This window comes from Lissotriton vulgaris, chromosome 1_1, assembly GCF_964263255.1.
Source record: "Lissotriton vulgaris chromosome 1_1, aLisVul1.2, whole genome shotgun sequence".
Taxonomy (NCBI): domain Eukaryota; kingdom Metazoa; phylum Chordata; class Amphibia; order Caudata; family Salamandridae; genus Lissotriton; species Lissotriton vulgaris.
In genome coordinates, this window is record NC_141685.1 from 1,246,732,828 (window position 1) to 1,246,746,000 (window position 13,173).

At 44.7% G+C, this 13,173-nt stretch overlaps 1 protein-coding gene across 1 annotated transcript in view; it reads left to right on the forward strand.

Annotated features, from left to right (window-relative positions):
* CDC73 (cell division cycle 73) overlaps positions 1-13,173 on the forward strand; it is a 754,132-nt gene that overhangs the window by 82,826 nt on the left and 658,133 nt on the right. Inside the window, exons 4-6 of the mRNA XM_086964560.1 lie at positions 1,126-1,188; positions 1,278-1,330; positions 7,883-7,971. Of these exons, the coding sequence (XP_086820686.1) occupies positions 1,126-1,188; positions 1,278-1,330; positions 7,883-7,971 (205 nt within the window). The remainder of the gene's footprint in view (positions 1-1,125; positions 1,189-1,277; positions 1,331-7,882; positions 7,972-13,173) is intronic.

Consider the following 13,173-nt stretch of genomic DNA (forward strand, 5'->3'; position numbering starts at 1 on the left):
CTGTTAGTTCCAGGCTGGTGGGGTCCTTTTGCAGACCCTTCTTCCCTGTGGGTATAGCTATGGTATCTATTCTACGTGAAGGAATCTGCGGCTAGTAGTCTAATCTTCTGTAACGTTGTATCTGGTAGAGACTATTCTAGCCGCAGATTCCTTCATAGCCCGCCCGTCCTCCCTGTGCTGCAAGGACCTTTGGCTTGGTCTTCTGCACCTCCCGGTGGGTGGCTCGGTCTTCTGTGAGTGCATTATTTCGCCTTTTTGACGGGATGATTTGTCTTGTTTCTTGTTCCTCCTTTCTCTTGCGCATTGGAGGGTGGGTTTATAGGTACTCCTATGCCCCTGTGCTCTGGTTGCTCCAGGATTGGGGGCTTGCCTTCACTCTATTCCCTCCCTCTCCCCTTTTATTACTGCGGGTCCTGGACCCTCTGCTAACCTCTGAGTTGGGGTCCTTTGGCCGTGCCTTTGTCCTTGTTCCTTTGGGGGGGGGTCGCCGTCTGTGCCGGGGTTGCTTTGAAGGTTTGTCATTCCTGTTTGTCTTGGAACTGGTTTCCCTTCGTTGTTTCTTGATTGTGGTTGTAGTCCTGCTGCATGTTGTCATGACGTTTTGCATATGTTCCTTGTCTCTGGGGGGGATTGTCTACATACTGTTCAGGGCTGTGCTCTGCTCTTTCTTCTTTCCTGCCTTTGGGTACTGCAGTGTTGTCATTGCTCCTGATGATGGTGTTAGTCACCATTCCTTTTTCCAATTTTTTCTGCTCTTTCGCAAACTGTTCCCATACTCACACAGTTTTGTCCGATGACTCCGCGTTGTGGCGCGGAAGAGTTCTCAGAAGAAAACTGACGTAGGCGCTCCGGGGTGGGACTTGCGTGACCTCGCTGACGTCACGTACGCGGGCTACGCCTGGGCGGAGCCATGTGATGCCGTCCCCCCCGGCGCGCAGGGATGCTGTGGCAGAAAATTTTCCGGATCCAGCCTCACGCCTGGGGATAATTCTACGTGAAGGAATCTGCGGCTAGAATAGTCTCTACCAGATACAACGTTATCGAAGTTAAGTAACTCGTACGTCTGTGCCTTGTGTAGTACCATGATAAATTATTTGGCCTAATTGCCATGTTTATTATCTTTAGCAACATCTTCGAGCATTGACAGAAGCGCACCACTTGAAATTGGGCTACAACGATCAACACAAGGTAAATTACATAAAAGGTTTTTTATTTTTTATAAATGACTAGCGCTTTTTGAGAAGGTAATGTGAATGATCTCCTTTTATTTTTTACAGTTAAAAGGGCAGCAGATGAAACATTAGCTGAAGCGAAAAAACCCAGAGTCGAGGTAAAGTTGTGAGTTATATTTTATTCAGTAACATATTCTTGCCTCAGTCTATTCTGAATTCACCACAGAACAATGAAAATTACATTTTGGCCGAGCTTCTCTAAAAAGCTTTAAAACAGAGGAACAACACTGTCTTTCTTTTAACATGATTTTTCTTTTGACCTGGATTTCGTTGAACACTAATGCCCCTAGGTCACCTCACACTTACCAAATTGGTGGCAGATGGTAATTATGATCGAGGTTTTTTCGATGACTGCAGGTTCTGGGGAAATTACTCATCTATTAGTTTGATAATTAAACATTTCCCAATTTTGCTCTGGTAACCCGGCCACAATACAGCTGTTGATCTGGACATTCTGAGAGTCCCAAATCAAATATACTAGTTTCTTCTTTATTTCAAATTTAGTTCTTTGGGAGTTTTGTGATGTGCTGATAGCTTTCCTTACACTGACAGATGAGTTACATAATCCGATCCGATTTTTTGCATAGTGCTAGGATGACACGCTGTAAATGAAATGTAAAATTATAGTGTTAACTGTCTAGTTACTTGATACTTTAGATAAAGGCATGTTTCTAAATGGAAAAAATGATCCAGAAAATATTTAGTGGCATTTGTGACTCATCTTTGCATTGTCAGTAGAGATCGTTACTTGCATGTTTGGGATCTCAATTTAGATAAAGCTTCCAGTGGGAATGGCATCAGAACAGATGATTTACTCTCTTTAAGGTTCCTCTGCTTTGGGAATCCTAGAACCAGACCAGGAATTCCCCATTTTTCAGACCTCATGGTTTTTTGAAGTCGAAAGTGAGAAAGCCTTTAATGTCGGTACTCCTACTGGTGTTGAACGGCACATCGTTATGCTCATTTATGTGCACCATTGGAGACCAAAAACCAAGAAATGGGGGCGAAGCAGATCCATAACCGGTACCCAAGGACCCAGTTATTTAGGACTCCTCCCCCCTGTGCACTGGAGATTCATGGTCCCAAAGCACTTATTTGGCACATTGTGCCTGGAGTGAATGTTCATGTGGTTTATGACGGCTAGGTGTTTTTATTACGTACTTGTTTCCTCTAATTTAAGTACGTGCACTCCAGTTCTGAAAGGAAAGCCAGTAGTAATGAGCCTTTGCAGCATTAATCATTTTCTGGATTCACATGCTGTGCATTATACTCCCATCTAGTGGTTAGGCCCGGAATTGTCTTTTTAAAAAAAAATCTTGTTTGTGGTGTCCTCTGCCACCATTTGGTGCTTGGTCCATCCCTTGTGTGGCATTAGACGGCGCCCCGGAAGTTCCTGTGCGTGGTAACCATCTTCAGATTCTTTTTTCTGTTGTTGGGTCTGTAAGCAAATGGAGACACTCTGAAACTTTGGATGAAATCCCCGAAAGAATCAAGCAGCTATTGTGAGAGAACCATTGGTCATCGACGGAGAAGACACCGGAGAAGGAGAGAGGCCTCCGGACACATTCCATTTTGGGGGACCCCGACGGAACAACGAAGTAGATGGATTGAAATAGGGGAAGGTAGGGGCCATGGAAAATACCCCTTTCAAATTTTGCCCAAATTGCTACCACTAGTTTGCACAACGCGATTCGCAAGACGTTTGTAACCTTTGCCTGCCGAGACATCACAAGGATAAAGACTACGAGACCTGCTTGGTGTTCGTGTCGAAGACGCTCAAGGCACGTCAAAAGCAGAGGGTGGACCATAACGCAGCCATGCTCCAAAGCCAGAAACCACCATCGCAGAGTCACTTGACCAGGGATTAGCCACTGTATCGACACACAGGGGATCAGAGGTGAAGATTCTCGAAGGGGACACTGAGAACAGGCTTACCGTGAAAAAGACAATGAAGACTGACAAGATAAGAAGCCCTCACCCGTTGGAAAACAAGGCTCGAAAATAAGCTCAAAAGGCAGCCCACGCGTTGAAGAAAAGGATTACAGAGGGTCAGCTGTGACCAAAAGAAACCTACGAATCCCACCCCAGGGATACTGACGAGGGAAAATCGTCGAAATGGACAAAGGCAAGCGCCGAACGAGAGGCAGCGAAGGAAAAGACTACACCCTTGGAGACAGAATCCACCACACCCAAGAAGAGGATCTCCCCGGCCTGGGACGCCAGAAGGGCCCTCGAGGTGGAGAAAAAGATGTCTGGAAGCAAAATGGCAGCACTCCTTCAATGAAAAAAGGAATTTGAGGCGCTGAAGGAATTCAAAATTCCCACCAAAACCCGCAGCCGAAAAGGAGGAAGATACCCTTGAAGCTCCGGTAACACTCAAACCTCACTAAGAGGGCGTTGAAAAGTAGCTTTGCTCTCTAGAAGAGGAGGAAGTCTTGGAGACTTTCAAAGAATGGAACGACTTTGACACAGAAAACCCAGAAGACTAGGTCTGTATCTATCCCTTGAAGGCTTTGCCACCATACACCACAGCCTTCTACAGCAGCCTCATCAAGAGAGCAGCTGATACCTTCGGGATCCCCTTACTGTAGGAGAAAGGATACCCCTGCTTCCGCCTAGAGACTTAAACACCAACCACCAAGGGGGCACAATACCTCCCAGTGCTACCAAGCAACCCGGACCAGGGCAAGGAGGCTTTCAAGGAGCCTGCCTCAACAAAAGGGGTAACCTTAAGAGTGGAGAAAAAATACAAGCCTTCGCCAAAGGACCCTAAATACACTCAGGGAAACACAGTTCCAGACTCCATCATTGTCACCACGGCAAGAAGGAGCAACGCTTCCTCTGGCCCACCTCCAGAGAGAAAACGCAAAAGAATGCTCATGGTGGGGAGAAAGATAGAGAGGGAGGCAGCGATGCAATGGCGCCTTGCAAACTCCAATGCCCTCTTCAACAGGTATGGCCGCCAACAATGGTTTGGCAATGAAGAACTGATGAAATTCCCAGAAGAGGATAAAAAGAGCTAAATCCATCATACAGGAGGGAAAAAAATAGAGAGCATCTGCCTAAAATAGGCCCTAGACGCAGCAGATACAGCCAGCAGACAAATGTGCACGGGCATAATGTTAAGCCGGTACGCCTGGCTCTGAATCTCAGGCTTCAAGCAAGAGCTCCAAACAGTTAACAAACCCTTCAGAGGAGACACCCTGTTTTGAAATGAGGTAGATGAATGACTTCATCAAATACAGAAGGACAACGAGACTGCCAGGGCTGTGGGAGCCCTACAAAAGAGGGGCACCTTCAAGAGGAAGTTTTAACCTCTTTAAGACCCACAGGAAGAGGAGTCTTCTCAACAGGTCTTCAACAACCGCCAACACAGGGCGGCGGACAGCAATCCTGATAAAATTCGTGGCAACAGAAACCAAGACAGCCCTTTGGGGGCAGAGGAAGAGCCAGGGGACAACTCTTGAGAGGAGGAGGAGCAAACACGAAGTGATTTTCCCACAACAGAAGAACCCCGCACAACACCAGTGGGAGGCAGAATAGTGCTCCACCTACTCCAAAGGAAAAACACCACCACCACAGACAGTTGGATTTTAAATGTGGTACGCCACGGCTATTGTATAGAACTAACATACAAACCCACCAAAAAAAGGAGGTTCCAAAGAACAGAACTCTTACAATTAAGACCGTAAATAAAGAAACTCCTACAAAAATAAGCAATAGACGGTACCAAGGAGAAAACACTACAAAAGAAGCTATTCACCTTACTACTTGGTACCAAAGCAAGATCTCAAGCTAAGACACAATTTAGACCTCAGATTCATAAACCAATTCATTCGCACACATCATTTCAAAATACCAACACTACAGGCAGTAATCCCACACACTTTCATCAGGTGATCATGACACTGCAAAAATTCGGTTTTTCAGTAAACCACAAAGTTGTCAACAAAGACAAAAAAAGAAAATCCTTTCTAGGAGCAAGATTCAACTTCAAGGTTGCACGGGCATACCTGACCCAGAGGAGAATACAAGCGATCAGACAAACTCTCCTCAACCAGAAGGGTCAGTCTCTGACATTGAGTGCTCTCATGAAACTCATAGGCATGATAGTATTATGCATTCTCCCTCATCACTCATGCACGCCTCTACTTGCGCTCTCTGCAGAAGAGGCTATGCAGCAGTTGGTCACTAACCACAGTGAGTTGGGAGGATCTAGTGGTGGTAACAGAAAGGGTTCAGACGGAGATGCAATGGTGGGCACCCATTAACATAACAGTAGGCAGACCTTTCAAAACAAACTCCCACAGTGACCTTCACAACAGATGCGTCCCACGAGGGTTGGGGAGCACATTAAGGAAACTGGGGGATACAGGATCAGTGGAATGATACAGACTCATAAAGCACATCAACTTCCTAGAGATTAAGACTGCGTTCCTGGCACTAAAGGCATTCCAATCCCACTTAGGAAAGAAGACTGTTTTGATCCAGACGAACAATACTACAACAATGTTTTATCTGAACAAATCAGGTGGAACAAATCATTCACCTTCAGCAAACTAGCTCAGGAAATAGGGAAGTCGGCCAATGCAAGGAAAATCAGCCTACAGACAATTCACCTGCCAGGAAAGGACAACAACGGAGCAGATCAACTCAGCAGACCAAAAAGCAGCTCCCATGAAAGGGAGATGAAATAAAGGAGCCTGCAACACGTCTTCAACCTCTGGGGAACTCCTTAAATAGACCTACTCGCAACAATGGAGAACAAAAAATGACTATCCTTCACCTCCAGGTTTCAACACCATCTATCAAAGGGAATGGCCTGTCACTAAACTGGTCGGGTACATTTGCATACTCTTTCCGTCCAATTCCTCTACTAAAAAGGGTTATGGGGAAAGCCAGACAACCAGGAACAACCCTAATACTCCTATCCCTTCAATGGGCAAGACGAACCTGGTGCTCAAGCCTAAATGAACTGTCCAGGGGATAGATGATCAACTTCAAGGCAGGCAAGGACCTCTCACAGTGCACCTGGCAGCATGTGTAGCCTACACCAGGGGAGATTCATGTGAAAGTTAAGTCACAGCACCAGTCATCAAAAGATTCCTGGAAGAGTCCAAAGAATTGCACCCCCAAGAAAGGCTCCAGCCCCAATGTGGAACTTAAACACAGTCCTGACACAACTAATAGGACCATTTGAGCCCATGGACAAAGCAGAACTCAGATACACCACTATAAATAATGCCTTCTTAATAGCTGTAACATCTCTACGGAGAGAAAGTGAACTACAAGCATGAACGATTGAGGAACCATACATACAAATCCACAAGGACAAGGTTATCCTAAGGGCAAACCCCCAATTAATACCTAAGGTTGTTAGAAAATTCCATTTAACCAAAGCATACAGCTAGCAGTCTTCTTCAAGAACCCACCAACACGACTAGAAAGAAGCCTTTATGCCCTGGACGCAAGAAGGGCTTTACTATACGATCTACAGGAGACAAAACAATACCGTTAAGGCAATCAATTGTTAGTCGCGTGCGAAGTCCAACAAAGTAGCACCTGTTACAAAGGGGACTATTGCACGTTAGATTGTAAAGGTAAATCAAGTATGCCAGGCTTCAGCAGGAAAGACTCTAAACAAACAGCCAAGAGCCAACTCAACTAGTAAAAAAGGTACAACCCTGGCCTTCACTGTCAATGTGCTAATAGACCCTATATGTGCTGCGGCAACATGGGCATCCCCATACATCTTCACCAAACATCACTACTTGGATATACAGATGACTAAGGAAACTCAAGTGGGACAAAAGGTACTTCAACACCTGTTCGCAGTCTTACTCATCCTACCACAACCACCTCAAGGAGTGGGGAAACGCTACATAATCTAATGCACAATATGTGAATCTAGAAAAGGATTCATTCTGCAAAACAAAATGGTTACTTATCAGTAGGAGTAGTTTTGCACTTGAAGAGTTTTCTGGATGCACATGCGACCCATCCACCTCCCCTCAGAGGAGGAATGCAAACAGGTGGGGCAAAAGATCACTATCCTCTAAAGACAGCCAGATTCAAGACATACTCTAGAGAAAGAGGGGAAAAAAGAATCTGAAGATGGTTACCACGTACGGGAACTTCAGGGGCGCAGTCTGACGTCACACAAGGGATGGACCAAGCACCCAATGGTGGTTGACGTCCCAAACAAGAAGAAAAAAACAAAGACCATTCCGGACCCAACCACTAGATGGCGGAATAATGCACAGCATTTAAATCCAGAAAACTCCTCTTCAAGCTGCAAAACGACTCCTATGGTAAGTATCCATTTTATTATGTTGTCTATTCTATCCAATAACTTTGACAGGATAAAGGGTGTATTTACAGTTTTAAGTGTCTTGTGGGTATGAATTAAAATGGTATATTTATTATTCAAAAGCATTTCTGTATCCTAACTTTAATGAGTAAGTTAATCATTATGATGGAATATAATTACTTGTGGTGTTTTATTTTTCATTCCTACATGATCTGTTCACCAGAAAGAATGTTGTTAACTTTAACATGCTTGATATCTCTCCTAAATTTATATATTACCTTAAGGTTGTATCTGCCATCTTCCTTCCACCATCTGACGTATACCTTTGTGTTGGTTTTAGGATGAAGAGTGTGTGCGTCTTGACAAGGCCCGTTTGGCTGCTCGGCTGGAGGGTCATAAAGAAGGCATTGTGCAGACTGGACAGATTAGGTAAGTGTAATTTGTTTTATCAATTTTGTTTTCTCACAACAAGAATGTCTCCCAGTTTCCAAACAGATTATCCTCTTTTCCATGAAATAAGCACACAACTAACAAAGGTATACCAAGTTGTTAGTCTAAATATCTCAAATTTTGAAATATTTTTTTTTACCATACGGTAGGTATGCCTATTACACGCCTGCAGTAAGAATCAAACTTCTTCCAAATTATGGTCATTTTCACTCCTCCCAATTGGTCTAAGAATCAATCAAGATATTTGGAGTACATCTATTGATAAAAAATATAGTAAAATTGAATCTGTCGGAGAGGGGCATTGCCAGCAGACTATGATGGTGTACGTGTAGTCTTTAAGCTCCGGAGCCCCAGTATCCTGTTTTATCCCATGTCTAGGTGCAGCTTCAAGCTCCAACACTGCCAGGGAGCTGAATTCCCACACGCACTGACACCCTAGCTTCTGTCTGACAGTTGGTGGACAGGCAGCCGGAGTACTGACTTGTTCTATTCCTCACCTTGTTTCAGAATGTCCGGCAGGGAGGAGCAGTCTCAAACTGCAAATCAAGTGCACTCAGAGTGTGCAGTGAATATGGGCACTCCGGCGTTCACAGAAACTGAATATCCCCGGAGTTTGTGATACAAAGTACTTGGGACAAATACTTGATGTGACTGGGCTTGGTGCAGGCGGGCTGCCGCCTAGTCTGTCTAGTGCGGCAAGCAGGCTTTGTGCATCCACAGAGCCAACCCTCGCTGAGGCGCTGATAATTCTCATCTGCCGTACTGACTAATGTGAGAAGAGGCCCCTGCGGAACCAATTATGCCATGGCTGGCTCCTGTGATTACTGCCCGAGTGACTGGGTGGAGGAGCGGGACCGTGGCCTCATGCGACCCGATCCTTTACAAACTGTTGACATGTTGTATCCCCTCTAGCAAGGGTACTTCTATGGGCTGATTTAAGGCCAAGGTACACTATCCACACCACACTGGTTGCCCTCACTCAGCGTGTGAGGTGTGCAGTACCTCTTATTTTCCACTGAGATATGCCTTGCTGTGGCAGGCACATGTGCGCAGACTCCTCTAATGACCCTAGCCTCAAAGATTCGCATGGGCCCCTGGGCTGGTGCATGCACCTTATCAGAAGCCCTCCAGGACGCACAATGTGTTCGCAACATATCATTGAACAATGGTGCAGTCGGGGCCCCGGCGGAGTGTCAGCTGGCTTCGGGGAGACATGCAGTGACCCACTGCCCGTACTGATATGACTGAAGTCCCTACAAGACTGTGTTGGCAGATCTCCGGCTGGGTTACATGAGGGGCGCGACACATTGCAATTCGACCCTTCCAGAACCTCATTAAGCTTAAGGGCATTGCATAGAGCACCCAAGTCATTAGTCGCTTCACCCTACTAGCCTAGCTGAGACATCCTCTCTCTCTCTCCTGGTCTCATGGTTTGAGGTGTGGGGCAGACTACACACTGGTATATTTTTACTGTGCAACCAGAGCTCCCACTCCTCTGTTCTCGCTTGAGCTCTTGCTCCCCCCACTGACTGTAATCACACAGGAACAACTGGGGACGGCTGGAGCCAATACAAAGCCATAATCTGGATCCCCCTAGATAAACACCTGAGGACCTGATTTGCTTTGGCGGCAGATCGGTCTCAGTCGCCCCTCTGGTTGAGACAGGACCATGAAAGCAGCACTAATGGGACAGACCAAAAACTGCAGACCTGTGGCCCACACGTGGTCCTGCTTCACACCCTCAGAATGCTCATGGACCCAAAATCCGATTGACCGCACTTGCCTTAACAACACCCCCATGGATAAATAGGATGTTATCCTTCTTGATATTACGGATGCCAGAGTGGCTATCGAACCGTGGCTGGGAGTAATCACAGCAGATATCAGCCTGCTGAAGGAGGACCCCCGCAAGTTGGCGGGTAGAGTAGAGCCACGCTGTCCTCGAGTCACGGGGACCACTCTGCACAGATTGCACAACTATGGCTGCAGGTGGATCAACTCCAGGAATAGGCAAGAGGATGCAGAAGGGAGGGCCTTTAAGAACAATATATGGATTATGGGGCTCCCTGAAGGAACAGAAGGCCCTCACGCAATGCTATATGTTGAAGACTGGCTCCTATTGGAGGTAGCCCCAACTGGTCTATCTGAACTATTCACTGTCCCCACGAGAAGAACCATTCCTGACAAGCCATCATGACCCATTCTGACCAAGATCCTGAACTTTAAAACCAGGATGTACTATTACAAGTGGCTTGTGGAAAAAATGCCCATCTATAATAACTCTAGGATCCTCCTGTTCCTGGACTACAGTTCTTGTGCAACTCAAACGTGCATCCTTCCAGGAAGTATAACACTTACGTACTGCTGGCCTCACGCATGCTCTTTTTTTTCCAGCCAAACTCACAGTAATTCACGAGCAACTCACCTATTCTTTTGAGACTTCAGAAAGGTGCAACGTTTTTCAGAATCTGTACGATGTAATCCCTGATGTTCCAACTCCACTAAATGTACAATGTGCATCTCAGCAGCGGCGTAGTGCGGATGCTCCGGATGGCGCAGAGGGGACCCCCTCCTCGCACCAGGCTCTGGAAGGTCACCTGGTGGCGATCCGATCTGTGACTTCACTCAGGACGACTCCAAAGCACATCCGTTCCAGCTCATCACACAATAGGGCATCGTACTCGAATGGCAGAATGGCTCTGTTTCCAACGATCACCCCTCAAATGGCTAATGAACTAGTTAAGACACTATACGCCCTGTTAGCGAAGGCATATAGTTTTTCATGGTTTACATTGTTCATGTTTGTCCTAAGGTTTGGTTGAACAGCAGAATTGCTGGACCGAGTATTGTGGGAAGGTTTTTCTTGTTGGACGTGGTCACCTGATGTATTTGTGGTAGATAAGGGGAAGGGCGTGTGGGGAACGGTATTTACGATTATTATTTTATCGAGTATGTTGACTGCAGCTAAAGATTATAGCATTTTCACTTAAATTGTGAGAGGTATGGGTACAGTGCACAAAAGGCATTGAATACAGGCCCCATTTGCATAGGTGCCAGGCACAGATCATCTTCTTACAGGAAACCTATCTTGTGACCACTGAAGCCCCGAAATTGCATAAATTGTGGGGAGGCCAACTATTCATACTACTATGCTTTCTGAACAGATTCTGTGATCTGGCTCCAGGCAAGGGTCCCATTTGCACAGACTTTTATTTGGCAAACCGGGAAACAAACGTTTCGGCACCAACCCTTCTTCTGTCTTAGTGATTCATCGAAAAAGCATGTTTATAAAACAGAAGGCCCTACAGAAGGTAAGACTCATTCCCAGGGGAACACTTCTGCTTGAGGGTGAAAGGAAAAACAAAGTAGATAAAGAGAGCACAGGAAAATTCAGAATGATCACCCCTTATTCTTCTGAAGCAAATCATTTGAAGAAAATGCTCAGAAGAAATTGGCACATTTAAAAAAAACAGATGTCATCAAGGATGACATTCCCAATCAACAGTTGGTAACATTCAGTAAGGCGAGATCCCTGAAAAATATGCTGGTGAAGTCATCTAGATACTGTGCAGTTAACACATTGAAAGAAATGAAAGGTTTCTTTCCTTGCAGCAGATGCAAGGCATGTGCGAACAGTAAGTGGGTCCTCGCATATACACTACCGGATACGGGTGAGACAAAGGAAATTACAAAGTTTTTAACATGCAGTACCACACACGCAGTATACCGTTTAATATGCCCTTGCGGGCTAAAATATATAGGCAGTACCATTCATCAACTAAAGATACGAATCTTAGAACATCAAAGAGCTATAGATAAAGTTTATCCTGCATATCCGGTGGCTCGCCATTTTGCGAAGTTTCATCGCAGTGACAGGAGCAAACTACAATATTATGGCCTAGATTTCGTCCCAGTAAGCCCACGTGGGGGCGATAGACTACATAGGTTGAGGCGCCTTGAGTCAAGGTATGTTATTGATCTTCTTACCAAATCCCCTAGAGGAATGAATAGTGGAGAAGAACTAGGGGTACATTTGGGAAAATAAGTGTAACATAACTAAAGGAAAAAATGATCTGGAGCCAGCTAGGAAAGATAAAAAAAATATGATATGTCTCTCCAAATGGATGAAATGAAATGACGAGGTTCTATTATGATGTGACATGTCCTTAGCTTGGGGGTTTTTGGGGTTTCACTTTAATTTTGTTTGGATCACAAGATATAACTGTGAATTAGTTTGGCATGTATTAAGGAAATATAAGAGAAGGGACATTGGCGGATTCACGGCAAGATTTGAAATGAAAGGCACGATTAATATTAATGAATGGTATATGCAAAAATGTATCCAACATTCAATTGTGCTAATGAATGTGATTATGTTTGAGACCTCAGCCGATAATGCACCTAGATGATCTATCAATTGGTTTTCATTTGGAAACTATAGGTGTTTGCACACTCTAAAATGGCGCTTATATCTGCATAAAGGGAGTGGGTCCCTTCTTTATTTTAATGCCCATTTGAATAATGCTTTATAAACATGCTTTTTCGATGAATCACTAACACAGAAGAAGGCTTGGTGCTGAAACGTTTGTTTCCCGGTTTGCCAAATAAGTCTATGCAAAAGCTTACCCCCCCTCCCCATGAGTGCGGTAATTTCTACGAAAATTGGAGGAGTGGAGCAAAATTTAAGAGTGGTTCGTCACGACCGCAACCAGCACCCGCCTACGAGTGCACTGTATGTACCTATAGTGGCAACAGAGGTTCGATATATATTTATATACATATTTTTTTCTCTCTCGCATATATATATATATATATAATTTACTCACTGACCATGTCATGAGTGATGTAATATGTGAGGTCATAAGCAGTCATTGCGGTGGTGCATGTTATAGTTCACTCTGGTAACTATAACAGCTGAACCTCTCTGGTTTTGTACGAGTAAAGTGTCAGTCTAACTATAAAGTTCCTGTAACGTTTTTTTATTTTGTATTTCTAAGGTTTTTTTCCCAATTCTATTTGCGAACTATAACGTCACTGTAAACTTATTTCGTGTGAATATATATATATATATATATATATATATATATATATATATATATATAATATATATTGATTACCAATCCGATTCCCTCTGATGAAAGGAAGGCACTGACTCCGTGACTTTGACTCAAGAAAAGTTTT